Source organism: Symsagittifera roscoffensis, chromosome 3, assembly GCF_963678635.1.
Source record: "Symsagittifera roscoffensis chromosome 3, txSymRosc1.1, whole genome shotgun sequence".
Lineage (NCBI taxonomy): Eukaryota > Metazoa > Xenacoelomorpha > Acoela > Convolutidae > Symsagittifera > Symsagittifera roscoffensis.
In genome coordinates, this window is record NC_087064.1 from 899688 (window position 1) to 927126 (window position 27439).

Here is a 27439-nt window from a genome sequence, read left to right on the forward strand (position 1 = left end):
GATTAAACAATCGATTGGTTTTTTGGATGATTTCAAATAGTTTTCTAGAAGTTAAGAACCAAAAATACGAAAACTAGACCAGTTATAAGAGGTTTTGCTTGTCGGATTGAAGAACTGGGGATCCAATGGGCATTGTTTTTCGTGAAGTGGACCCTCATTTGGTACTTTTTTTACGCTAAATATTTTTTGCAACCTAAAATCTGAATAAGCGCATTTTGGGCTTTGATACGTTTTAATTTCGAACCAGGGGTATCAAAAAGTATGATAGTTTTAAAAAATAGGGAGACTTCCAAAAATCAAAATGGTTACCATCCAAAAATTTGGCTATAGTTTTTTTAGAAACTCATTGTCTTGAGGCGGCCTATTTTAATATGTCTTTTATTATGTGCTAACGTGGTATGAGACTCCACTCAAGGCATACATGACAAGTTAAAGGGTGATGATGTTTATGCTGTGCTATAGCCAGTTGCGCTATATCCTTAACGTGATACAGTAACCTTATTCTGAGTCCATTATCTATTCTATTTAAAACGGAGCTAGAAAATGTCAATGTTACGGATACAGTGTATCTTATCATTCTTTACATAAATTATAAGTTTATATTACTTATTTGCCTACGATTTTCTTTTAACTCTTCAGCTTTGAGTCAGTACTGGGCGGATTATATCATGGCGCAGCCATCAGTTCCTGTGAATGAAGATAGGACTGACTTGTTCATTAATCCGTATTTTGAGCTAAACGCTTAGTTAACTCGCCATTCTTATAGGAAGTTTGGATTGGCCTTCTTCCTGGCCAGGGGAAAAAATCATCCCCAATGACATTCTAGCAGACCCAGCGGCTATTGTCGACAAGCCACCTCCGAATCTGGAAACACCTTCAGTCATTGAAGATGCGGCAGCTCAAGACTCTCGTTTTCTGCGCGATCAAGCAGCTGTTAGCAGAAACAAAGATTGAAATGCCGAAAGGAGACATGGAGGCCCTCGATCTGGGGAAAAAGGTTCTACGACGACGCAGAAGCTCGCCTCAAGTCCTGCTTATTTTTATCTTTTCGGAACGAAGGTCAACGACGGTTCACAGAGTCGAACCCACATCTCGACCTCAATACCTATTCGTTCAATGATTTTTGAGCCAGCTGCGAAGCGCTATTCAGAACCAATCGTAATTACACGGTATAACGGATCAAACTGTTTAAGATGATATTCAAGCTACAATCCGATACTTCTTCATCTTTCTACTTCGTCAGTCTGCGCAAGCGGCTTTGTGCAATTGGCCTCAAGTTTAGGACTGAGAAGTGTCGAAACACTTATTTATCGGACAAGTTTGCGATGTTGAGATTCAAAAACAACTGATTAGGGCATGGAAAGATCTTGATAACACAATGTACTTGTCTCTAGAATGTGAAAAAAGGAGAAACAGTTCGGCTCAATTCCAAAACCTACTACCTCACAAAATCCAAGGTTCTGAAATCACTAAGATCAAAGACGAGCCGGCATAAAGGGTAGCTACAGTGCAGGGACAGGGTAGCAGTAGCAAGGCTTGTTATTTCTGTGGGAACCCATTCCACTTGGAACACCGAAAGTTGTCTCCCACGAGAGACGTCATCTGTAACCTCTGTGAAAACTCGGGCATTTTGCTAAGCCTGGCAAATAATTTTCCAAATGAAGAATACAATTGGTGCGCGAAGAGAATGTCACCCGACATCCAACGGAGGATTGCAATTTCATAGATGTGAGTTTTGACAGTGAACCGGAACATGGTTTACTTATGATCAAGGAGATGGTTCAAATATACAGTATTGAACTCCTACATTCCAATGCTGGATAAGCTTTCAACTAAGATCAAATCAGAGTTTCTTATATGCAACTGTCGATGCAGGACGCCCAGTTTCGTTCATTAATCAGCGTATCGCTAATCTTCTACTTCAGAGGAATGCTAATATCATCTAAAAGGATGCTGCGAGATTCCGTTTGAACACGACATATGTGGATAAGATCGAGATGCCCATCAAGCGGTACGATTGTAATTCCAATTTCATCCAATGGATGGAATTCCGATTCCTCGTTGTTCCTGGTTCCGGAAAAAAAGAAACTCAAATCTCATTAAGTGGTGCGCGAATTTTCAGTGAACAATCATATCTGACTGGAGTTTGAGATTGATGAAATTGGTTACCCGCCAAAAAATTTGAAAATATTTTTATCAATTATTAAAATCCCCCTCAAACCCTGAAACAGCTACAATCTTTTGTGGTGACATTAAACCAGTTGCAAAAGTTTTAGAAACATATTTACACATTTAACTGTACTTTTCCCACGTCATTAAAGAACTTTCACGAGCCATCTTTTTGGTGGGGTAGAAACAAATTGTTGCGTTCTATAACATAATAAAATTGATAGCAAAAAACCAAAGATCAAGTTGCGCTATATCCTTATTATTGTGGGCTCTGTGCTGGCAATATTAGCCAATCAGAGAGCTTGGCTTATAAAATTTTGTCGCAAGGCGGGTGGCAGATATATAAGCAAGAATCAAAGCCAATCAGAGCCCTCTGTTAATAGTCTAATCCAGCATGAGGGCAGCCAAATATTACCTACGTGATGATATTCATCACAGATGATCAAGCACAACGTTAACTTTCGCGAATCGCCGCTAGAGGATAAAAGGATGCTCATTTCAGATATCGGTCAAGCAGATTGCCATATGCAAAGTGACTCGCTACTTTGTCAGTCGATAGAGGGCGTTGAGTTATGCGCGGGGATTTATAGCCAATCACAATCTGGTGTGCAAATTACGAGTTGTAAATACCAAACAGCGAGTCGAAATCATTGTTTTCCGATCTGATCTTGCCAATTTTAGTTTCTCTCCATCATTTCTCATAATGAACTCAAGCAACAGCACATTTGAGATTCTTGATATTGCTCTACAGCAAAACATCTACAAACTTTCATTGAAAAGTTCCCAACAAATTCCTCTCTCTTTCCTCAACTAACCCCGAAGAGGTCTTTTTCGGGCCTATGTTCTCTTTAACCCCATTCAACCAACCGAGGCAAAAGATTGGGCTTCGAAAGATACTCAAATCGAAAACGGGATATTGGTTTTGGAGATCAGCAACAGGAAGCCCCTAGTTAACCTGAGTAGACAGAGAATTGTGGGGCTTCCAGGTAATTTTGACGGTGAGTTACTAGCCGAAATTTGGGCCCGATGAAGAAAGTCGTTGTGAACAGGGATGATTAAAAGCGTGATTGTCGTTAATAAGCTGAGAAATACGGAGCAATTGCGTTCGACTATCTTGTCGCGGTTACATCGCTCGCACCTAGGATAAGAGGATATGATATCCGCCTGCGAATACATCTGGTGGCCATACATCAGATTAATGAGATATGCGAAAAACGCAGAGAGTGTAATCAGTTCGGCAAGTATTTATAAAAATTTCAATCGCGCAATTTTTCTTAGCCGCTACCGCACTTGTCAGTTCCAAATTAAGAACTGCAATTTTATTTTGCGGGACCAATGGTCGATGAAAACGATTAGAAAATCTTCTTTTTAGTCGCGATCGGTTTTCTAAGTTTTTTTCTGTTTACTAATCAAAACAACAGGGGCAAAAAAAAGTGAAATCCTGACAATCGCAATCAAGGGAGACCAAACTCAATTCGAACTGATCATGAATCGGGTTTTAAAAAGGCGTGTTTAGACAGTTTTGTATAAAGAGAGGCATTAATCAAATTCTCATCCAAGTTGCAGATCACACAGGCAGCGGTTTGGTAGAGCGTGCAATTCAGACGACCAAACTAAAGTTGGGTACTAGAAAACTCGACCCAGTTTAAGTAAGATGGAATCTACCTTACAGCGAATAACCGAAGACATGAGGAAAATTGAACATTCCATTCTATTCATGAAATCTCTCTTCTAACTTCAATGCACACAAAACGTATACCGAGTGTTCACTAGCACTTATAGCATTGTAAATAATGATACTTGAGCACAACGACTTGCGACAAGTTTGTTCTTGCGAAGAATTTGTTGACCGCCGCTCAGATTTTCAGTAAAGACTACAGCGGAGACCGATCAAATAAGGTTTCTCGAGGCAGTTCCAGCCCTCATGTGTCACTGAGATTTAGCCCGATGTTCACGGTCGGCTCTAGGGTAGCGGACAGCGAATCCTACAAAGCGCCAAATGTGTCGGTCGAACAGGAACGGAAGAAAAGACTGATGGACCTGAAGAAGCTAGCAGTTCGTCACGGAGACCTGGCAAATACTCTGAAAACGGGGCTCATGAGACGTACCCTCAAATTTTATGAGCATAACAACAATCCAGTCATACTGGCCTTATCAGATAGCCAACGCCTAAATGTAGAGCAGAGCTCTCGCCGGCCTACAGAAACCAAATTATTCTACTTATTCCTTACATAATCTATCGATTTACATTACTGATAAATTTACTACTTCCTTTTAAACCTTCAGTTCGGAGTCAGTACTGGGCAGGTTATGCTCCCGGTCTTAGTCTAATCCATCCTCAAGAAAGACACAAACAGTTCAAATCTGAGAACATAAAACCAGTTTTGGATTGCCTAAAAATTCCAACAAATCACGAGGCGCAAAACAAAAAAAACTCTCGCCAACGTTTGTAGAAATGGCATCAAAAACCGGATGGTTTATTTTGAGTTTTGAGAACGTTGCATGGGATCAGTGTAATAGATTTTTTCATTGAATTTGTTGCATACAGACACTGATGTCAAATCAGTCCACGAACTCAATCTTTTTAGGTTAGGTTGTAGGGTGTTTCAACAATTAAATTTAACTAAAATCAATCATTTTTCAAAAATGAACAAGACTGCTCGTAAATCAGGGTAAAACCCAATTTTTCCGACTGCCCCTTAATCTATATTGAAAAACTTTAAGCTTTGGACACTATCAAAGATCAAGTGTGAAAATTTGTGTCGTACGAAATTAAAGGACCGATTAGCTAGCCTCACTTCAATTTGGAACAATTTTCATGTGCATATTGGTTCGCCAGGCATAAATAACTCGCGTTAAGATTGCTGGATTAAAAATAAAATCTTGAAATTGCTCATAAATTAGTTCAGAGCCTGGCGGAATTGGCAACTTTCAATCTGCTAAAACTTATCGAAAAAACGATAAGAGGTAAAACATCTTCTCAAACTTAGTTTCGAGGAGTCAATATCGTCAATGAGGCATAGAACTTTTTTTAAAAAAATAATTGTATCGATCGACAAAAATTCACTGAATACGACAAAACTACACCAAGCATAATTATTCCGTTTTTTTTTCTAAAATGGGAACAACAAGACTGCTCGTACTGTAAAGCCTTGAATGTTGTAACGGCCTTTTAGTTAATCTGCAATACTTTCTAACGAATGAGTTTGTATTAAACTTTGGACTGTCACTATCAAAACATAAGTTGATTAGCCCAGCTTCTGCAAATATCGGTTTAATTTCAAGTTTTAACATTTTCGTTTTGATAATGATAATCCAAATTACTTTACAATTTATTTTGTTAAATATATGGATAAAAGACTGCTGGTACCAAGGCAAAGCCCTGAAGGTTGCTACTGTCCATAAATTGGTCTCGGATAAATTTAGTGTATGAAATATTCACAAACTAGGACTTTTAAGCTGACTTTTAAGAATCGTGTATGTAGTTGAAAGACTAATTAGCCTACCTCAATTGAAATTGGAACGAGTTTGTGGTGCGGGATACTTCACGACGCATAAATTATGCGAGTTAAATTTTCAGCATCAATGCGTCACGCAACTCTTTTAGTCACTTTAGTCTATTAGTGAGCGTTTCACCGCAATGTTTCTGTCAGGCAAGTCTGGCGATGAGCGCGTCCTTCTGGGAACGCGAAGATCCTTAGATCGATCCACTGATGGAAAAATGTTGAGAGTTAATCGGAAAAAAAGACCAACCCGAACATATATATTCCTGACTTTCGTCGCAAGCAGGAACAAAACAAGGCCAACTAAATTTCCTGATTTCAGCTCCCAGAAATATTGTGTGCGGATTAAAAACCCTGGTTATTCTATTTTCGGAATCATAGAAAAAATCAAATGAGCAGTTTTCGTGCACTTCGAGGGTTGTATAAAGTAAAGCGCAATCCCTTGGAAACAAGTAGAGTCCAGCTCTACGACTTTTTTTTAAATAATAAAAAACTCCAAGCATGTATAATCCTCAATTTCTTCCAAAATGGTTAAAAAACAAAATAAAGTTTCTATTTCACCTGTAAGAAAATTCGAGTGATGAATTTTTTCAAAACCTGACCATAATTTAGTTTGATTAAATCAGACTACTGCGTTCTGGAATTATTATACCGAGAACTATCTGTTTCATAATTGCACAAAATTTCTTAACTCTAGTTCATCAATGATGATCGTCTTTTAAGATCTTACAAAAGTTTAGCAATATAAGCATTATCTCTCATTTTTTTGCATTTTTGTAGAAATGTTGCAAGATCATTCAAGATAACCATATTCAAATAACTAGTAAAACTAGAGGATAACTATTTTTTCTTTTGCGATCTTCGAACCTGGTGGTCTTCGAAAATTCCATATTACCCGGGTCGAGGTGCTCAATTTATGTCTCGACTTTATCGACCAAAAATCTGTATGTCTCGACTTTCTCGACAAAGTTTCGGTATGTTTCGACGTTTTCTACCATATTTCGGCATGTTTTGACTTTTTCGACCAAATTTCGGGATGTTTCAATTTTCTTGACTAAATTTAGGTATGTTTTAAACTTCTCGGCCCAAAAAAAAACTGTTTGTCTTTGTTCAAACCAGTTCAGATGTGTTTCGACTTTCTCGGCTAAAATTCGATATGTTTCGGCTTTCTTGCTTTACCCGACCGACCATTTTTAGGCGTTTGAAAATTTTGTATGCTCGACCTCGCTTAGATACGTTTTGATTTTCTCCACCTGTGTTGCGACTGTACTCGACCTATATTTCGACTTTCTCGACGAAAATTGGGTGTGTTAAGAATTTCTTGACCTGTGAGTTCACTTTCTCGCCATATGTTTCGACTATCTCGACTAAAATCGGGTATGTTTCGATTTTGTGCTCGATTTAAAATTGCTTCTCGACCGCGGAATTTCAGTCGCAAAACTGCACTTGCTCGACTTTCAAAGTCGAAACATAAGTCCACCCGGGTAATCTGTAAATTTTTGCTTTTTATTGAGTGATACATTGATATAGAATAGCAAAAAAAATTCTTGTAAAATAGAAAAATAGTAAATCTGGGGAAGTTTCTGCTGAATGTTATTTAGTTTGAACAGCTGGGAAATATTGGCGCAAGTGCTAGCTGAAGACCTATAAGAACGACGATTTTGTAAATCTTTAACTGTAAGTGATTTATTTATCTCATTCTGAAAAGTCGACACCAAAGTTTCATAGTTCTCGTCTGAAGACAGTAGGAATTGATGGCTTGCTATTACTCGCAACTGACCGGAGACTATTTCTATCCTAAGTTCTGCTTGCCATTTTGTTTAAAAAGATCAACAAGTATTTTCAAAGTTTACTCACTAATGTCCTCACTTTTCGGTCCACATGCCTGTTACGTGGGCACATAAAAAATCGTTCTAAAAAACGTTTGTTTCACTTTGCCAGGTGAATTATTCCTCCGCACGCCATTGGCCTCTTTGCTTTGAAAAATTATGGATAGAAAGCGCCAAAAGTGAAATGAAATGTGTCCAAATAAAAAAGCCACTATGAAGATGTAGTGTTTTTGTAGGACCACATAAAGGAGTTCTTCAACGAGACTAAAGTAGAGCGGACAGGGGATGGCTTCTCGAGCAGTGGACTGACGTGGTACTGGGCCTCCTGCGTCGCCATCTGGGCCCTCTTCGCAATCGTCGGCTCCTTCGTCAGTGCCTACTCCTGTTCACGCTTCGGAAGCAAGAACACCATGCTGCTCAACAACGTCCTCCTCCTCATCGGAGCTCTGCTGCAGTCTCTGTGCAAACCAGCCAAGTCCTATGAGATGTTCTTCATCGGTCGACTTGTGATCGGTCAGATTTTGAACAAGCCCCAAACTTACACTTAGGCATAGAACTCAATTTTTCTACTGCGAAATAAAATCAAAGGCATCTAAATTAAAGAAAGATAGCCGGTTGATGTGCAAGTAGCATATAATGTTCTGACCAAACTCTTAAAAACACATCAAAACGCTTTTCTTTTCTTTTTTAATTAGGTGTTGTTTTTTGTGTGTGATAAAAGAATCTACCAAAACGTAAAAATTGGGCATATTTGACAATCACGGTAAAAAAGCATATCGGGTTACGGTTTAAGTCGGAAAACGACAGGAAAAAAATCTAAAAGCCTTGCAAAATTTTGAAAAAAAAATTTATCCCGAAGTTGGCGCTAAAAAGTTTCAAAAAAACTTAACAGTAGCTAAACTAAAGTTTTATGGCCTATCCTTCTAAAATACGCCTGTTTGTGTGCTTTTTTTGCTCGAACTTACTGTGAAACTCACTTAGACTAATTCACTTAGAAATTAGACTAAATTTCAAACCGATTTTTCGCGACACTGAGACAACTTTTTGAAAATTATGATTATCCCAGCCATATATATTCCACCCCTTACGTTGATTTTGGAAATAACAAAAAGAAAAGGCTGCTCGCTCGAAAATAGACAAAAAATCGAAATTTTCGAACCAATTGTTATCGACACTGGGAAAATTTCTTGAAAAGTTTTCAGTGCCGTTCGAATCATGGCTGTAAGGGCTTTAATATGAAATATCACTCAACCAGTCCGATGATTATTTGTGGTATCTGATTTTGCTTGAAAATTTTTCAGTGCCGTTCGAATCATGGCTGTAAGGGCTTTAATATGAAATATCACTCAGCCAGTCCGATGATTATTTGGTGTATCTGATTTTGCTCGAAAACTTTTCAGTGCCGTTCGAATCATGGCTGTAAGGGCTTTTATATGAAATATCACTCAACCAGTCCGATGATTATTTGTGGTATCTGATTTTGCTTGAAAACTTTTCAGAACCGATCGAATCATGGCTGTAAGGGCTTTAATAAGAAATATCACTCAACCAGTCCGATGATTGTGTTTGTGGTATCTGATTTTGCTTGAAAACTTTTCAGTGCCGTTCGAATCATGGCTGTAAGGGCTTCAATGAGAAATATCACTCAGCCAGTCCGTTGATTATTTGTGGTTCTGATTTTGCTTTAAAACTTTTCAGTGCCGTTCGAATCATGGCTGTAAGGGCTTTAATATGAAATATCACTCAGCCAGTCCGATGATTGTTTGTGGTATCTGATTTTGCTTGAAAACTTTTCAGTGCCGTTCGAATCATGGCTGTAAGGGCTTTAATATGAAAGATCACTCAACCAATCCGATGATTATTTGTGGTATCTGGTTTTGCTTGAAAACTTTTCAGTGCCGTTCCAATCATGGTTGTAAGGGCTTTAATATGAAATATCACTCAGCCAGTCCGATGATTATTTGTGGTATCTGATTTTGCTTGAAAACTTTTCAGTGCCGTTCGAATCATGGCAGTAAGGGCTTTAATATGAAATATCACTCTACCAGTCCGATGATTATTTGTGGTATCTGATTTTGCTTGAAAACTTTTCAGTGCCGTTCGAATCATGGCTGTAAGGGCTTTAATATTAAATATCACTCAACCAGTCCGATGATTATTTGTGGTATCTGATTTTCTGATTTTGCTTGAAAACTTTTCAGTGCCGTTCGAATCATGGCTGTGAGGGCTTTAATATTAAATATCACTCAAACAGTCCGATGATTATTTGTGGTGTCTGATATTGCTTGAAAACTTTTCAGTGCCGTTCGTATTATTGCTGTAAGGGCTTTAATATGAAATATCACTCAACCAGTCCGATGATTGTTTGTGGTATCTGATTTTTCTTGAAAACTTTTCAGTGCCGTTCGAATCATGGCTTTAAGGGCTTTAATATTAAATATCACTCAACCAGTCCGATGATTATTTGTGGTATCTGATTTTCTGATTTTGCTTGAAAACGTTTCAGTGCCATTCGTATCATTGCTGTAAGGGCTTTAATATGAAATATCACTCAACCAGTCCGATGATTATTTGTGGTATCTGATTTTGCTTGAAAACTTTTCAGTGCCGTTCGAACCATGGATGTAAGGGCTTTAATATGAAATATCACTCAACCAGTCCGATGATTATTTGTGGTATCTGATTTTGCTTGAAAACTTTTCAGTGCCGTTCGAATCATGGCTGTAAGGGCTTTAATATGAAATATCACTCAACCAGTCCGATGATTATTTGTGGTATCTGATTTTGCTTGAAAATGTTTTTTTGCCGTTCGAATCATGGCTGTAAAGGCTTTAACATGAAATAACACTCAACTAGTCCGATGATTATTTGTGGTATCTGATTTTGCTTGAAAACTTTTCAGTGCCGTTCGAATCATGACTGTAAGGGCTTTAATATGAAATATCACTCAACCAGTCCCATGATTATTTGTGGTATCTGATTTTGGTTGAAAACTTTTCAGTGTCGTTCGAATCACGGCTGTAAGGGCTTTAATATGAAATATCACTCAACCAGTCCGATGATTATTTGTGGTATCTGATTTTGCTTGAAAACTTTTCAATGCCGTTCGAATCATCGCTGTAAGGGCTTTAATATGAAATATCACTCAACCAGTCCGATGATTATTTGTGGTATCTGATTTTGCTTGAAAACATTTCAGTGCGGTTCGAATCATGGCTGTAAGGGCTTTAATATGAAATATCACTCAACCAGTCCGATGATTATTTGTGGTATCTGATTTTGCTTGAAAACTTTTCAGTGCCGTTCGAATCATAGCTGTAAGGGCTTTAATATGAAATATCACTCAAAGAGTCCGATGATTATTTGTGGTATCTGATTTTGCTTGAAAATTTTTCGAGCCGTTCGAATCATGGCTGTAAGGGCTTTAAAATGAAATATCAATCAACCAGTCCGATGATTATTTGTGGTATCTGATTTTGCTTGAAAATGTTTTAGTGCCCTTCGAATCATGGCTGTAAGGGCTTTAACATGAAATATCACTCAACTAGTCCGATGATTATTTGTGGTATCTGATTTTGCTTGAAAACTTTTCAGTGCCGTTCGAATCATGACTGTAAGGGCTTTAATATGAAATATCACTCAACCAGTCCCATGATTATTTGTGGTATCTGATTTTGCTTGAAAACTTTTCAGTGTCGTTCGAATCACGGCTGAAAGGGCTTTAATATGAAATATCACTAAACCAGTCCGATGATTATTTGTGGTATCTGATTTCGCTTGAAAACTTTTCAGTGCCGTTCGAGTCATCGCTGTAAGGGCTTTAATATGAAATATCACTCAACCAGTCCGATGATTATTTGTGGTATCTGATTTTGCTTGAAAACATTTCAGTGCGGTTCGAATCACTGCTGTAAGGGCTTTAATATGAAATATCACTCAACCAGTCCGATGATTATTTGTGGTATCTGATTTTGCTTGAAAACTTTTCAGTGCCGTTCGAATCATGGCTGTAAGGGCTTTAATATGAAATATCACTCAACCAGTCCGATGATTATTTGTGGTATCTGATTTTGCTTGAAAATGTTTTTGTGCCGTTCGAATCATGGCTGTAAGGGCTTTAACATGAAATAACACTCAACTAGTCCGATGATTATTTGTGGTATCTGATTTTGCTTGAAAACTTTTCAGTGCCGTTCGAATCATGACTGTAAGGGCTTTAATATGAAATATCACTCAACCAGTCCCATGATTATTTGTGGTATCTGATTTTGCTTAAAAATTTTTCAGTGTCGTTCGAATCACGGCTGTAAGGGCTTTAATATGAAATATCACTCAACCAGTCCGATGATTATTTGTGGTATCTGATTTTGCTTGAAAACTTTTCAATGCCGTTCGAATCATCGCTGTAAGGGCTTTAATATGAAATATCACTCAACCAGTCCGATGATTATTTGTGGTATCTGATTTTGCTTGAAAACATTTCAGTGCGGTTCGAATCATGGCTGTAAGGGCTTTAATATGAAATATCACTCAACCAGTCCGATGATTATTTGTGGTATCTGATTTTGCTTGAAAACTTTTCAGTGCCGTTCGAATCATGGCTGTAAGGGCTTTAATATGAAATATCACTCAAAGAGTCCGATGATTATTTGTGGTATCTGATTTTGCTTGAAAACTTTTCGAGCCGTTCGAATCATGGCTGTAAGGGCTTTAATATGAAATATCACTCAACCAGTCCGATGATTATTTGTGGTATCTGATTTTGCTTGAAAATGTTTTAGTGCCGTTCGAATCATGGCTGTAAGGGCTTTAACATGAAATATCACTCAACTAGTCCGATGATTATTTGTGGTATCTGATTTTTCTTGAAAACTTTTCAGTGCCGTTCGAATCATGACTGTAAGGGCTTTAATATGAAATATCACTCAACCAGTCCCATGATTATTTGTGGTATCTGATTTTGCTTGAAAACTTTTCAGTGTCGTTCGAATCACGGCTGTAAGGGCTTTAATATGAAATATCACTAAACCAGTCCGATGATTATTTTTGGTATCTGATTTTGCTTGAAAATTTTTCAGTGCCGTTCGAGTCATCGCTGTAAGGGCTTTAATATGAAATATCACTCAACCAGTCCGATGATTATTTGTGGTATCTGATTTTGCTTGAAAACATTTCAGTGCGATTCGAATCACTGCTGTAAGGGCTTTAATATGAAATATCACTCAACCAGTCTGATGATTATTTGTGGTATCTGATTTTGCTTGAAAACTTTTCAGTGCCGTTCGAATCATGGCTGTAAGGGCTTTAATATGAAATATCACTCAAAGAGTCCGATGATTATTTGTGGTATCTGATTTTGCTTGAAAACATTTCAGTGCGGTTCGAATCATGGCTGTAAGGGCTTTAATATGGAATATCACTCAACCAGTCCGATTATTATTTGTGGTATCTGATTTTGCTTGAAAACTTTTCAGTGCCGTTCGAATCATGGCTGTAAGGGCTTTAATATGAAATATCACTCAACCAGTCCGATGATTATTTGTGGTATCTGATTTTGCTTGAAAGTTTTTTAGTGCCGTTCGAATCATGGCTGTAGGGGCTTTATTATGAAATATCACTCAACTAGTCCGTTGATTATTTGTGGTATCTAATTTTGCTTGAAAACTTTTCAGTGCCGTTCGAATCATGGCTGTAGGGGCTTTAATATGAAATATCACTCAACTAGTCCGATGATTATTTGTGGTATGTGATTTTGCTTGAAAACTTTTCAGTGCCGTTCGAATCATGGCTGTAAGGCTTTAATATGAAATATCACTCAACCAGGCCGATGATTATTTGTGGTATCTGATTTTGCTTGAAAACTTTTCAGTGCCGTTCGAATCATGGCTGTAAGGGCTTTAATATGAAATATCACTCAACCAGTCCGATGATTAATTGTGGTATCTGATTTTGCTTGAAAACTTTTCAGTGCCGTTCGAATCATGGCTGTAAAGGCTTTAATATGAAATATCACTCAACCAGTCCCATGATTATTTGTGGTATCTGATTTTGCTTGAAAACTTTTCAGTGCCGTTCGAATCATGGCTGTAAGGGCTTTAATATTAAATATCACTCAACCAGTCCGATGATTATTTGTGGTATCTGATTTTGCTTGAAAATTTTTCAGTGCCGTTCGAATCAAGGCTGTAAGGGCTTTAATATGAAATATCACTCAACTAGTCCGATGATTTTTTGTGGTATCTGATTTTGCTTGAAAACTTTTCAGTGCCGTTCGAATCATGGCTGTAAGGGCTTTATTATGAAATATCACTCAACCAGTCCGATGATCATTTGTGGTATCTGATTTTGCTTGAAAACTTTTCAGTGCTGTTCGAATCATGGCTGTAAGGGCTTTAATATGAAATATCACTTAACCAGTCCGATGATTATTTGTGGTATCTGATTTTGCTTGAAAAATGAAGAAAAAGAAGAAAGAAGTAAAACACACCCGGTACAAATATCCTCCCAATTTTCAATGGTCGGAACAATAACGCTTCTTTCTGCAAACGAAGATGATTTTTGTTTCCGCCAGAAAAAGGGAAAGGAGAGAAAGTACGAATTGTGGCTTTTTCTGCATAAAGGTTGGAGCCGCAACCGCAAAAATAATAACAGTCCCGGTTGAGTTAAATCACAGATTGAATCTCTTTCAGTGGTCATTTCATAGCTATTGAGAAGTTTCACTGGAAAATTACTGAGAAAAAAAAACTGCTAATATTTTTTACGTACGCCTGACAAGCAATTATAAACTGTACCTTGAAGTTTTCTGTGTTGCTTTCGTTGCATTACAAAACATTAAAAAGTCTAAGAAAATGTTGTTTTAATCTGCGAAAACAATTTTTTTGTTTTAATTCTTAATTGAAGAAAAATCATCAAATTCTTTTTATATGAACCCTACGAATTTCTGTGGAACTTTCACAAAAGTAATTTTGTATGTTAGGAGGCGGTCACAAGTTATCAAGATATAAAGGATATTCCAAACCTAGACATTACCTGATAATGAATGAGTTTTTAGAGTCGATAATTACTTTCAGGAGTGAACAACGGGATCTGCACATCTGCAGGTCCAATCTATCTCAACGAGATTGCCCCCACCGCCATCAGAGGAGCTGTGGGTGTCATCTTCCAGCTCAACGTCGTCTCTGGCATCCTGGTTGCTCAGATTCTGGGCTTCGATGCTCTTCTTGGAAGCGCAACTCTGTGGCCGTATTTAATAGGCATGAACTTAGTAGTGGGCTCAGTCCAACTGTTGACTTTGCCATTTTGCCCAGACAGTCCCAAGTTTCTGCTGGTGATCAAAGGGAGCAGAGAACGTGCGAGTAAGGCGTTGAGGCGTCTGAGAGGAGCGGAGGCTGACATCGACAAGGAGATGGAAGAGATGATTGAAGAGGACAGAAAAGAGAAAGAAGAGCCGCCAGTGGGCTATATGAACTTATTGACCGTCGGGTGAGCTTCATCATCGCCTTTTCTCCAATCTCTCTTCAGGCTTCATGAAAATTTTGACCAATTCTGGTTATTTTGTAAAAATTACGCGCACTTGTTCATAGCTTAATTTTTCATTATCCAATTAACAACCAGCTCTCTGACTTTTACAGTGCCTATTTGGTTGCAGATTTTAACCCAGGCCACTAAATTCGAAAGGTTCCACTGTTTTAGGTATCTTCGTCGTCCTCTTATCATAGCCTGTGTTTTGGCAATGTCACAACAACTCTCCGGAATCAACGCAGTCTTCTACTATTCCTCGCCTATCTTCAGAGCATCTCTGCCCTCCCACCTCCTCCGCGATGACCCCGACTTCCCCAAGTACATGGTGTCTGTGGCGGGTGCTATCAACCTCATTTTCACCGTAGTTGCGGTCTTCACTATCGAACCCCTCGGCCGGAGAAAGTCGCATATAATTGGTCTGTCTGGGATGGCTGTGTGCGCACTAGTAGTTGCCATACTCTTGAGTGGGCTGGAAGTGAATGATGACCAGACATGCAGAGGCGTAACTCCGACCGATGCCACCAACTATGTCTCAATCACTCTGCTTCTTCTCTCAGTCGCTTTCTTCTCCATCGGTCCCGGCCCTATTCCCTGGGTCATCACAGCCGAAATGTTCACTTCCAGACCAAGGCCAAAAGCCATATCCATTGCAAACACTGTCAACTGGTTGTGTAACTTTGCAATAGCTCTCGGATTTGAGCCCCTAATCAATGCAATTTGTGGTTGGGTGTTCATCATTTTTGCGATTTTGCTGATAATTTTTATCTTCTATTTGGCAATTAAGGTTCCGAAAACGGCTGGGCTATCCGTTCAGGATGTTGTGGCCACGTTCAAACTAGCGCAAGGCATGCGGAAGAATACTGAAGACGAAGAACAGAAGAAAGAAGAAGACGATAAAAGGGAAACTACATTTTAATTGCAATTTGCATTTTAATTTGACCAAGTAACTCTAAGTTAATTATCTTTTGACCAAGTATTTCTATGTTTCGACATTTTTATCAGTCGTGCAGTTTTCTTGGCTTTTTGTCTAGCTGAAGTCAGCGAGCTAAAAATAATATTTTTTCTCATAAATTCCTGAAAAAAAAAACATCAAACCGTGGCAAAATACTCGCCTCGAAAATCTTTACCAACATTTTTTCTTCTAACTTTCATCAAATTTCTAACGTTATTGTAAACACCGTTTGCCGATAGTAGAATAGTCAACTGACCTATCTATTCTAGCTCAGATAATAAAAGAAAGGATAAAGAACATAATTGAGTTAAGACCATATGTCATAGTCAACCCAACTTAACGAAAACATTGACTTGCTCACTTCAGTAGAGTTCGCAGCACCAACGTGCAAGTAAAACATGACCAGTTAAAGTAATTTATTTAATATTAAAAATTGCAATCACAGCGCTTCCCTTACTAAGAGTTTTATAAAATACCAACTTTTTTTACAATACTGTTTCTTTTCCCCTCGAACAAAAGGTTCAAAGACGGAAATTTGTGCAAAAAACTTACAACATTGTAGCAATAATTAGAGTACGGCAATCTGAAATGTATAAAAGATTATAAGTAAGTAAAAAAATTTCCTTTCATCTGCGGGATAATTGTCGACTGAAAAAATACTGTTGATAGCAGATTTTTAAAGTTTTAACAAATGAACTAGGAGCACAATTTGAGAAATTCTCAGCTTAATTTGAGCGGCAGGTACGTTCAGTCTTAGAATTAGAGAAAAACAATTCAGTAAATAAATCAATTTTGCTTTTCTGGGAGGAAATCCTTCAGGAATCCGTCAACTTGATGAAGTAAAACACTCTCAATAATTGACTCTATAGCATTCGCCTCTTTCTTATTCGTCGTTAAACTCTGAGGTCGGTAAGGATGTCAGCAACTCTTGGACTTCATGTTCTAGGAAGGTCCGAGTTGCACTGATTACTGTTCAACGAGGACATGCATCGGGGCGTCGTAGATATGGAAAGAAGGCGGAGGTACTGAATGCGGGCTTTCGTGTCTGTCTAGATCCTGATTTCGTGAGGCATTCCGTTGAAGATCCATCTTGGGGTGAACCTAAGTTTAATTTTTCCAGCTTAGTGAAGTTATCCCATGGCAGTTTGGCGATGTCTAAATTTTGGGCTTAAAATCATAAAAGTCGGCAGTTGGTTTATCTCGCCCTTCTTCCCTGCACGGTAAGACGCCCACCGTCCATTCCCAATTGGTTTGATCTGAAGCATAAAACAATGAAAAGAAAGATTCCTTTTCAGCGAGCAAACCTAGAACAATGTTCTTCTTTTTCGATATTGTTAGTTGATGTCTTGTCTTATTCCCTTTGACTTTGTCGTCCTGCTGGAATTGCTTCGAACTCTAATTCTTGTCATCTGTCTGAAGCAATGATGATCGCTTCATTCTAAACTATCGTTGGTCAAAATCGTTTCCATTTCATGCTGCTTCAGAGAGGATGTTTTAAGTTCGGATTGGCATTAGTTCATGTAAAATCTTTTTTTCTCGTTTGAACTTTTTTTCAATGAATAGTTTTATCCGCAGATTGAATAATTGAATGGGACATCTGCAGATTGAATAAATTTCTACCTCAACGATTGGTAAAAGAGCTCCTTGTCTCTTTCAATCAATACTTTTCAAAGGAAATTTCAATTCTTTAGAGGTTGCAATAGCTGAGGAAGATAAGTTGAGTAGGATAGGAGGAGACGCTGGGCGAGTATCTGAATCAAAGTCTTTCATGTCGGGTCACTTTTATTCTGTTTTCTAACGGAGTGTCTAGATATTCTCAATCAATCGTGTCATCTGTAGCGCAGTTGTAAGCTCCGTCTTTTGACAAAAGTATTTGTATGTTGTCAAAAAGATGTTTTTACAGACTAAGTTTTTCCGATGGGTATTCGTTTTTCTAACGAAGTTTTTCGCTAAGGCGTACAATTTGTTTTAGACCGAATTGCACTCCGAACACTGCATACAACTTTAAAACACGAGTAGTTTACAGATTGCTTGGGTGTTTCTGTGGAAATAGGCTGTAGTTTTTAATTCGCTGCATGAACATGTTTTTCGCTAATCTGTTGGACTGGTGGTCCGCAATAGTACTAAATACAAGGTTAGACATTTTGAATCCTGAATTAATTTAAAATCGGACCGAGTAAAACATGACGGGTAATTCACTCGGATAGAATTTGGAATACCATCTAATTGAATATAACCAAGTGAAAAGTCTGCTCGACAAATTTTGATCAGTTCGATTTTTTTTTCAATTTTCTTCTTGTCTCTTGATGTTTTCTCTGACACCACTATAGGATCAACACAACCTATGCTACCTTAGGATCAAAAAAGTGTAGGTGTAATTTGGATTGGAATCGAATTATCTCTAAAAGTTTCAAGTCAAATTTTGTTTTGAGTATTTATCGAAAATTCACAGTAATTTGGCATAAACGATCAATTATTATTTGAAAGTTTTTTTTGAGGAGGAGATTTTGTAACCAATTGTTTCAGATAGGTACTCAATTATTTTAATCTTCCCGGGTTGCCCCGTTTCTATCCTGAGTTTCAGTTTATTTTGTTTTTCTCAGATTAATTTTCGCAAGTGTTATAAATTTTCTTGTCAATTTTATCTGACAATAATTGAAGCGAAGCTTTTCCCCTGCCATTGCTTATAAATAAATGTCGAGGATATTTATTTGGTTCAGAATTCTGAGGCATCATAAATAAACCTTATATTTGTCAAACTAGTTAAATTTATTATCTTGACAATTTACAAAATAATAATTTTCCTTTTTACTACACAAAGAGCAAAAACAGGGCTTAAAAATGAGGGACATCACACATCTGCATGACGAAACGAAAATTCTTCCGGTCTGAACCCACAATTAAAAGCTCTCAGAGCAGCTCCTTTTTGGCTGCCATCAAGATCAAAGAGCTGACCAACACACAAATGACCACAAAGGCTTCAACTGGAACATCAGCCCCAACCTCGAGTGTAAACTCAAGCCCGACTTTGAAAACTAGGAGAGCATAACTAAGGATGATTATGGCTTTTGAAAAAAAATAATTCCACACATCAGAAGCACTGATATTTCTAAATGAAAAACCTAATTTACTTGGCAGAACACCATCACCACCAATATCGGCAAGCCAAAATGAATTTGACCAGAAAGCCACATGGACACTCTCACAATTTCGATCCGGGTAACCAACTTAATTAAATAATTACCATCACAGACTTAAAAACAATGTACTCGACTCCTGTTCAATACACATCACCGAGCACCTATTCATTCTTCAGGTATACCATACCTCCCTTAACAACAAGAGCTTGTGGGAGAAACCCGAAGAAGCTTTCAAGCATCTGCAACTTATCACGTAACCTCACAGCGGTATTTTTTATCGGTTTTTGCTCCCAACTAAAACTGTCCGCTCTAACCGAGATGCAGTTTCATTCAGTTCGCGGGACGTCAAAAGGGCCTGCGCGAATTGCAGTGATAGATCGATTACTGTAACAATGGGATCCAGAAAGAACACGAACGACTACACTCCTCGTGGAAGAACTTACGAAAACTTACGAAAACTTGCAGAAACAGCAGGATTTTCAGATATTTACGCACAAGATTTCAGCGAATATTTTCAAGACATCAAAGATTACATTTACCTAAATGGTGAAAAATATCGACCACAAGATATATCACCAATCAATATTTTTAGTTTTGTAAATCTCAAGAACGAAGTTTTAGCCTTTCTAGGATGGCCATTTTCTATCTTAGAAAGATTGACTGTCTTATACGCTATGTTTAACTTTATTGGATTTCTTTTCTCACTATTGAAAGGAATCTATAACACATGCGCAATACATACACAAGTAAACCGACAAGCCAGCGTAGCACGCATATTTTGCGCAGGATTTTTTGGAATATTTTCATCATCAATAAATAAAAACCTCATAGATGAACAAATTAAAATATACAAAACAAAACTATCAACAAATCCCAACACATACGATGATTCAAATAATAAAACAAATGCATTACCTACGGCACCCATTTGCCAAATCTACATCATAATCATCCATTATCATAAGTCTCACGAAATTTTTGATACTTAGCAATCACAAACACTCCAAACTTAAGACCCAGCCACATACAAAGCTCCATACAACATACAGTGACACAACACCATCCAATTGACGATACATACGAACAAATCATTGAACAGCCCCATACACCACTTTTCAATCTCAAAATAATCTTTTTTTTAGCCCACGATGAGCAGACAAGTTGGATCACTCCACCGATCAAACTCCCATCCTGACAACCTCCAAAATCAACTCCTTATTATCCCACTTTTTGCTTTTCCGCCACCTGATTCACCACAAATGAATACATCATCAGGCATGAATTCTGACACTAACTCAGATATCACAATTTATACAACAAATTCACAATTCAATAACTCTTATATTGAAACTCCCGATGAGCTCGCAGATTGCGAACCATCACCTTCTACTCATACCCCGACCAGCTCACCAACCTTCTCAAAACCTCCTTTCCGACCTATCCAACCAAAAGCCAAGATACATCTCCCTACACTCCTTCTCAAGTAACCCCAACATACTACCCATTCAAAAATGAACGCTCCACCAACAACTTCCAGATAACATTCAAATTTCCGAAGAACTAGATAATTTTATAACACTCCAACAACAATTGCTATCTCCCCACACTCCAACCATTCGCCAATTATCATCAACAATAACATCATCAAATCCACCAACACCTACACCATTTTCAAATTATACTCCATCATTAGCTCATTCATGCACATCAACAGAAACATCCACCAGTACTAATCAATCGTGCTTATAGAAATTTTAAACGAAAATTCCCAAATGACCCATTCCCATCCAAACCCGGAACTGCCCCAGAATATGTTAACCAACCAGACCACACCAATACTCCAAATTACCTTCAAATAAACCTACCCTTCTTTCCCCAATACACCCTAAACCAATCCGACCTTAGTCCAGAACCACATCATTTCAGAGATGAATATGTATTAATACGCACACTTCATTGGACAGCTTATTATAATTTCACTAACCCTCTTACGCTACCACTCCTTAACACCACAGAAGATATTGAAAGATGTAGAAACGAATTATTTACTCTAACAACATCACTAATATCCGGACAATTTACATACGTAGGATATAAAAAATTACTGAAAACATTCACTGCACCCATCGCTAACGACTACTCAATTGAATATTATGATCATAACATCATCAGATCTAATCAAGATCAATTTCTTGACGACGATCAATTCGCAAATCCACAAATAACAGAAAAACTTTTCAATAAAACATCATACAACATACTTATTCACACTTAACGTCCTCGATAAAAAGTATGATCACATTATTTCAGAAGCACTATCAGACATTCAGGTATATGAACCATTTCACGAAAAATTTAAAACATTTTCACTAACCTTTCACTTCCTGACACCAAAAGAACGTGATTTGCACTGCTCACACGACATCATGTTGAGAACTAAGCAAACACACACCTACACTTATTATCGTTTCATTCAAAATCATTTTCGTACACACACTATCACGACAACCTCACCACAGATTTCAATTCATCAATTTCAAATACAGCTCACCGTTTTTCCTAAGCTTCACGTATTGCATTAAAAAAACTAACATGCAAGGCATCCTCCGGAATTATGACCCAATTACTCAAATGTATATATTTTGTCCCCTCACGAAGACCTTCAATGACGAAGAATCCCGGCCCCTGATCATTCTGCTTGAATATATTCAACCTATAGAAGTAGCCATTTTAGATTTCATCCACAACACTAAATACAATCATAAAATTAACAATCTAATCCAGAACACACCTCATGAATTTTCAATAGGCACCGAAGAATTAAAAACCTTAAAAGCACTACAATTGATTTAGCCACTGCTGCAAACTAAAAATATTATACGCATAGTAGCAAAATTACTAACTACATCAGACGCTATTCACGCTGTTTTCCCTCACGGTTTTTTCCCCGACGACTAAGGTAACTGTGAATTTAATAATTTTCAAACAAACTAATTCAAAATAGAATTAACCATTTTATTCAGTAATTTGCATTTTCTTTAGTCTTCACACCACGATCACTTTCAAAACAAGAAAAAAAACAAATAAAAACATAAACTCTGTTTTTCATCTTAAATTCTATTAAACCAACAGCACTAAATGATGCAGTAAAAGTCAATTCAAAGTAGTAAATTCATTTCTAAATTATTTCCCTAAATGTAGAAAATTTAAGTACGATGAAAATCAGTTTATACTTTTCAATCCCAAAAGCAGTAAAATTTAGTCATAAAAGCAGTAAATCCATACAAATGAAATGCAGTACTAATCTCTTCTATATCTTTTCTTCAAACGCACAGAAATTCTATCCACAATCGCACAGCTCGCCCACGAAGAATTGTTCAAAATAATGAATTCAAATTTTAAGTTTTCATTAACAACGACTAAACCAGCAATAACAATTTTCCACTTTTCCTTTTACCCGGTTGGAATGGAAATATATAATAACCAAACTAACCAACGCAGCTTACTAAACACCATAAACCATAAACTAACAGCATGACTAAGAAAAGAAAACCCACGGTACCCAAACCGGATTAACCCAGCTTAAAACTGGATAATTTATTCTTTTGAAGACTATAACCAAGTCTAAAAAAGGAATAATAAAACAGCAAAAAGTCGCAAGACAAACCAAACAATTTGAGTTTTGAGAAAAGGACACAACCAACGAAACAAAAAGAAAACCAGAAATAATATAACATAAAAAGTTAACACAAAACAGGACCCCTTAAAAAACCAGCCCCAAATCATACTCCCACTCCTGGCCTAACCCACCAGAGAGGACGTTTTGAGCATGCTCTATTAACGGCCTAACCCACCGTGCTACATCCACGCTTTGTGACTATATCAATATTTTTGACAAGAGGTACTCAAGTGTGAGTAACTCTTAAAAATAACTGAACTAAAACTAAAACGCTTTTGCGAAAACAATTAACCAAAATCATAACTAAAAAATTAAAATTAACAAAACTTATTAAAGGTAAATTATAATATGCAGTACATAGATTACACACAACCACAAAGACGAGCATCAAATGACTAACCCATCATACTCAACTTGCAGAATGGCTAAGTACAACCGATATGCCGCCCACAAACACGACTCAAAAAGGATTTAGAGTACGACTTGACTTCGCAGAAAAGGACTTCATTGAATCAGACCAATGACCACCTCGATGTTCAAGTATACGTACAGATCCGAGTTACAAGGCATTCCCTCCAAACACGATCTTCACGCCATTCCCAGACAAGAGTGATACTCAATCAGTTCTCCACCTAAGCAGAACAAACAATCATAGCAAACCATTGTGAAATCAGATTGATTTCACCGGCGGTCGCAGCCATCGTCGAACAAACAACTAACAACTTCCTATCGACAACTCCAGCTTCCTGGAGCTCTCTTCTCCAAGAACAAAACAAGAAATGATGCTCGCCAAATACCAACGACCATCATCCATCCTTCATGACAGATAGAAGATAAAAGATTCAAAACTCTGTAAACCCCGGATGGGTGGAACCAGATATGAACTAATTAATTATTGGCTAGAAATTGGATATTCTATCTCTATAAAGTATTTCAAATTAACCAATCACGATCCATCTAACTAACAACCCACTTATTTGTAAGTGCAAAATTTACTTGTAAATTCAGCACCAGAGAGATTTGAACTTAACTTAGAAATTAGTTACCTCTCCAAGATAACTTTAGCAATCGCAATAAGCCAAAAGACTCTAGATCTATTGAACCTAGCAGAGACTAGTTAAAAACCCTGAGACTAGTAGAAATAAGAGCAAGATTAGGATCGGTATTAGACTAAAAAGTTGCACCTTCCTTCTGCGGTAACAAGCTCATCGAAGGTTTTGATACCGCTATCGTTTCCAGAACATCCGCTGCGTTGTCAAAGACTCTTTCACTGGGAATCAGGTAGCGATCACTGTCAGTATCCTGATATACTTCCATCTCCAAGTCTCTTGATCGAGTCTCCACTAGCAATGAGTGGATCGCCAAATCTGACAATTGTGAACCTGCGCTCGAGTTCCTGTCTGAGTAGGTGTCGACTTCTGAGATACTCGAGTTGTGTTCAACTGATGAATCTGCCACGGAGCACGTCTCCACGGCAGGTTCCGACCTGTACGTTCTGCTCATCCATCTAAACTCCCCGGACAAACTTTTATCCTCCAGGTCTTGTCGCTCTACAGAATATTTTCCTTCAACTCCGGACTCCCCGGACAAACTTTTTTGTTCCGGGTTTTGTTTATTGACTAGACAACTTTCTTCGACGTCCTTCTCCCCGGACAACCTTTCTTGTTCCGGGTTTTGTTCAACTTCTCCCCACTTCTGATCGGGAATCTTATAGGTGACAGTCTTTTTTTTTGTTTTCCGGTCTCCTGTTCTCTTTGTTTATATGATGTCCTCATCAAACCGCTTTGAGGAATCGAGGATATTAGTTGCTGAACTACCGTCCTACAATCCCTTTCGTTTTCTTTGTGTTGGCGTCTTGATGGCTTTATCCTTACTTTCCCACTAATAATCAGCGATGCCATGGCTGCCGCCCATTCGGAGTCATATCTAGTCACTTCTCTCTCCAGCAATCCACCCACCATCCGCATCATTTGCGGTGTGACCTGCACCATTTTATCCAGCAAGGAGAGGCTGTTTATGTTCATACGAGAGAGTTCCTGTTGGACGTGGTTCGAGCGTACAACAGATCCGAAGGCACCAGGTCCTTATTTGATAAGATCTTCTTTCTGCTGCCTCCTGCACCGGTAACTCGGGGTGTCCCGGAATTGGATGTCCAAATGGGTCCAAACAACTTGCCAAAAGAAGCGCTTCTTAAGTTTATGTTTTTTAGAATCGAGAACCCTTCTTTTATTTCCGCCTGATTGGCTTGCTTTTTTTCTAGTTTCTCGTAAAATTCAGTCTTTTTGCTGAGGCTGTCAGCATTTTGGTGTTTGTCCCGCATCCTGTGCTCGATTTTCATGTGGTAGCCATCTAACCTGACTATCCACCGACCAAAATAGCTCTGGCCCATCGAGTAAGTCTTCAACCAGGATAGCGCTCTGTTGTCCACGCGTAACTTAAAGGGAGCGCTCCCCAAGTACGCGCGATACTTTTCCACGAACGTGACTACTGCAAAAATTTCTGCCTTCGCTGCACCATATTTCATTTCAGTGTCACTCAACCATTAACTGCCATATGCAATGGGACGGAGAACTTTTCTCCCATTCGATTCTTGCTCCTGATGCAGTATTCCTGAGATGGCTACTTCTGAAGCATCACTGTCAAGAACGTACATGCTCTTCTCTGTGTGCATGCTAGCACTGGCGTCTCGCAGAGTTCCCGCTTTATATTTTCGATGGCTGCTTGAGCTTTTTCGCTCCACTCGAACTTCTTTCCTTTGTTGCACATCAGTTTCTGCATTGGGTACACCTTGTTTGCGTATCCTTTTTTTGAACTCACGGTAGTAATTGGCAAATCCCAAGACGCTCATGAGCTGTGTATCCAGACTGGGAGCCTTCCTGTCAACACGGCTTCCACTACTTCCGGGTCCGGCTTCACGCCATGCCTGCCTACCATTCTCCCCAGGTACTTGATTGAATTCCTAAGGATTTCACATTTCGATGGTTTACATTTCAAGACCGCTCTTTTCGGGCTTGAAAGAGTTCCCGCTTTATATTCTCGATGGCTGCTTGAGCTTTTTCGCTCCACTCGAACTTCTTTCCTTTGTTGCGCATCAGTTTTTGCATTGAGTACACCTTGTTTGTGTATCCTTTTTTTGAGCTCACGGTAGTAATTGGCAAATCTCAGGACGCTCATGAGCTGTGTATGCAGACTGGGAGCCTTCCTGTCAATACGGCTTCCATTACTTCCGGGTCCGGCCTCACGCCATGCCTGCCTACCATTCTCCCCAGGTACTTGATTGAATTCCTAGGGATTTCACATTTCGATGGTTTGCATTTCATGCCCGCTCTTTTCATTCAACCAAAGACCTCACCGAGTCTCTCAATGAGGTCTGCCAAGGTGGGTGTTGCTATGACCACGTCATCCATGTAGCACATCATAAGATTCCCTTACTTCTTGGTTGTTCTGGTCAAAGCCTGAGCCATCAGTGTTTGAAAGGTCGCTGTGGAATTGCGCAAGCCAATGGTCCTCCTCTTCCATTGGTACAACCCCTATTCACATGCGAATCAAGTCTTTTCTCTGTCCTTCTTCCACAGAGGGACCTGCCAGAACGCAGAACCCAGGTCCAATGTGGTGAAAAACTTGGCATCGCCAAGTTTCGAGAGGCTCTCATCTATCCGCGGTATCGGGTAGGCATCTTTTATTGTTTCTGCGTTCAGTTAACGAAAGTCGCAACAAAACCTAAGCTGTCCCCTTTCTTTAGGGCCCTTTCAACACCACAAGCCCAAGGCGACTTCGAGGGTTCTATCACGTCGTATTCGAGCAACATTTCTACTTCGGCTCTGCACGCTTCCAATTTGTGAGGCGTTATGCGCCTTGCACCTTCCCTATGGGTCTAATTCGATTTCATTTTCGAAAAAATTACAACAACCAATCTCCGCCTATGTTTTGAAAAAACATCCGCGTTCCGATTTAAGACCGCCCTTAAAAATTCAAACTCTCCCTCACCTATTTTACATTTCAAGTGTTCTATTTCCGGCAAAACGGGTTTGTCGTATTCTATTTCATATGATAAGGGGCGTTGCGGAAAGTTCGAGCAGCTCGATAAGCGGTCATCCGTTTCGGATTTCATTGAAAACAGTTTAGTAAAAGATTTCAATTCTTTAAATCTCTTTAAAATCATATCATTATCAGCATGGCTGGGGCAGTTTTTCACATTCTGTCTTTCCAAGTTTAGTGTCTCCTCATAGTCGGTCCTCATCGGCAAAGCGTAGCCAAATTTAGTTCCACGCTGGATTGAAACCATGGTGTCCAGTGTGTTCAATAACCCACTGGCACACAGTCCGTTTCGTGTTACTGAGAAGTTTTGGCCTAAAATCACTGTGTTTTGACTATTTGGGTAAGGTACCAAACAAAACTGTTAACAGTCACTTAATGAGTTCAAATTTCTCATCCTAAAAACCATTACAACAGCCTGTCTCAGCTGTAGTTTTACTTTTCTGTCCAAAAAAACTGGCACCTTGTTCTCATCAGTTATTATTCTTTTTTCCGAACACTTAACATACTAACATACTTCCTGTCTGGGTTCCTAATCTTTATTAGTCCATTATTCAGATCGATCATCAAATCAAAAATCCTGACGGATTTGCGCCCCAAAGTGAACTGAT

General features: G+C 38.6%; 1 protein-coding gene across 1 annotated transcript; it reads left to right on the forward strand.

Annotated features, from left to right (window-relative positions):
* The first annotated feature begins 4116 nt into the window (after nucleotides 1-4116).
* LOC134842988 (solute carrier family 2, facilitated glucose transporter member 1-like) lies at nucleotides 4117-15938 on the forward strand. Its single transcript, XM_063859558.1, has 4 exons — nucleotides 4117-4344; nucleotides 7738-8014; nucleotides 14572-14983; nucleotides 15194-15938. Exons 1-4 carry the CDS (start codon nucleotides 4117-4119, stop codon nucleotides 15936-15938), a joined length of 1662 nt encoding a protein of 553 aa, XP_063715628.1.
* The last annotated feature ends 11501 nt before the right edge of the window (nucleotides 15939-27439 follow it).

Bases quoted from the DNA above. Each gene is read 5' to 3' on its own strand.
- LOC134842988 (XM_063859558.1), top strand. From the start codon at position 4,117: ATGTTCACGGTCGGCTCTAGGGTAGCGGACAGCGAATCCTACAAAGCG. The intron at 4,345-7,737 runs GTAGAGCAGAGC...GTGTTTTTGTAG, and splicing joins CAGATAGCCAACGCCTAAAT to GACCACATAAAGGAGTTCTT. The intron at 8,015-14,571 runs GTCAGATTTTGA...AATTACTTTCAG, and splicing joins CATCGGTCGACTTGTGATCG to GAGTGAACAACGGGATCTGC.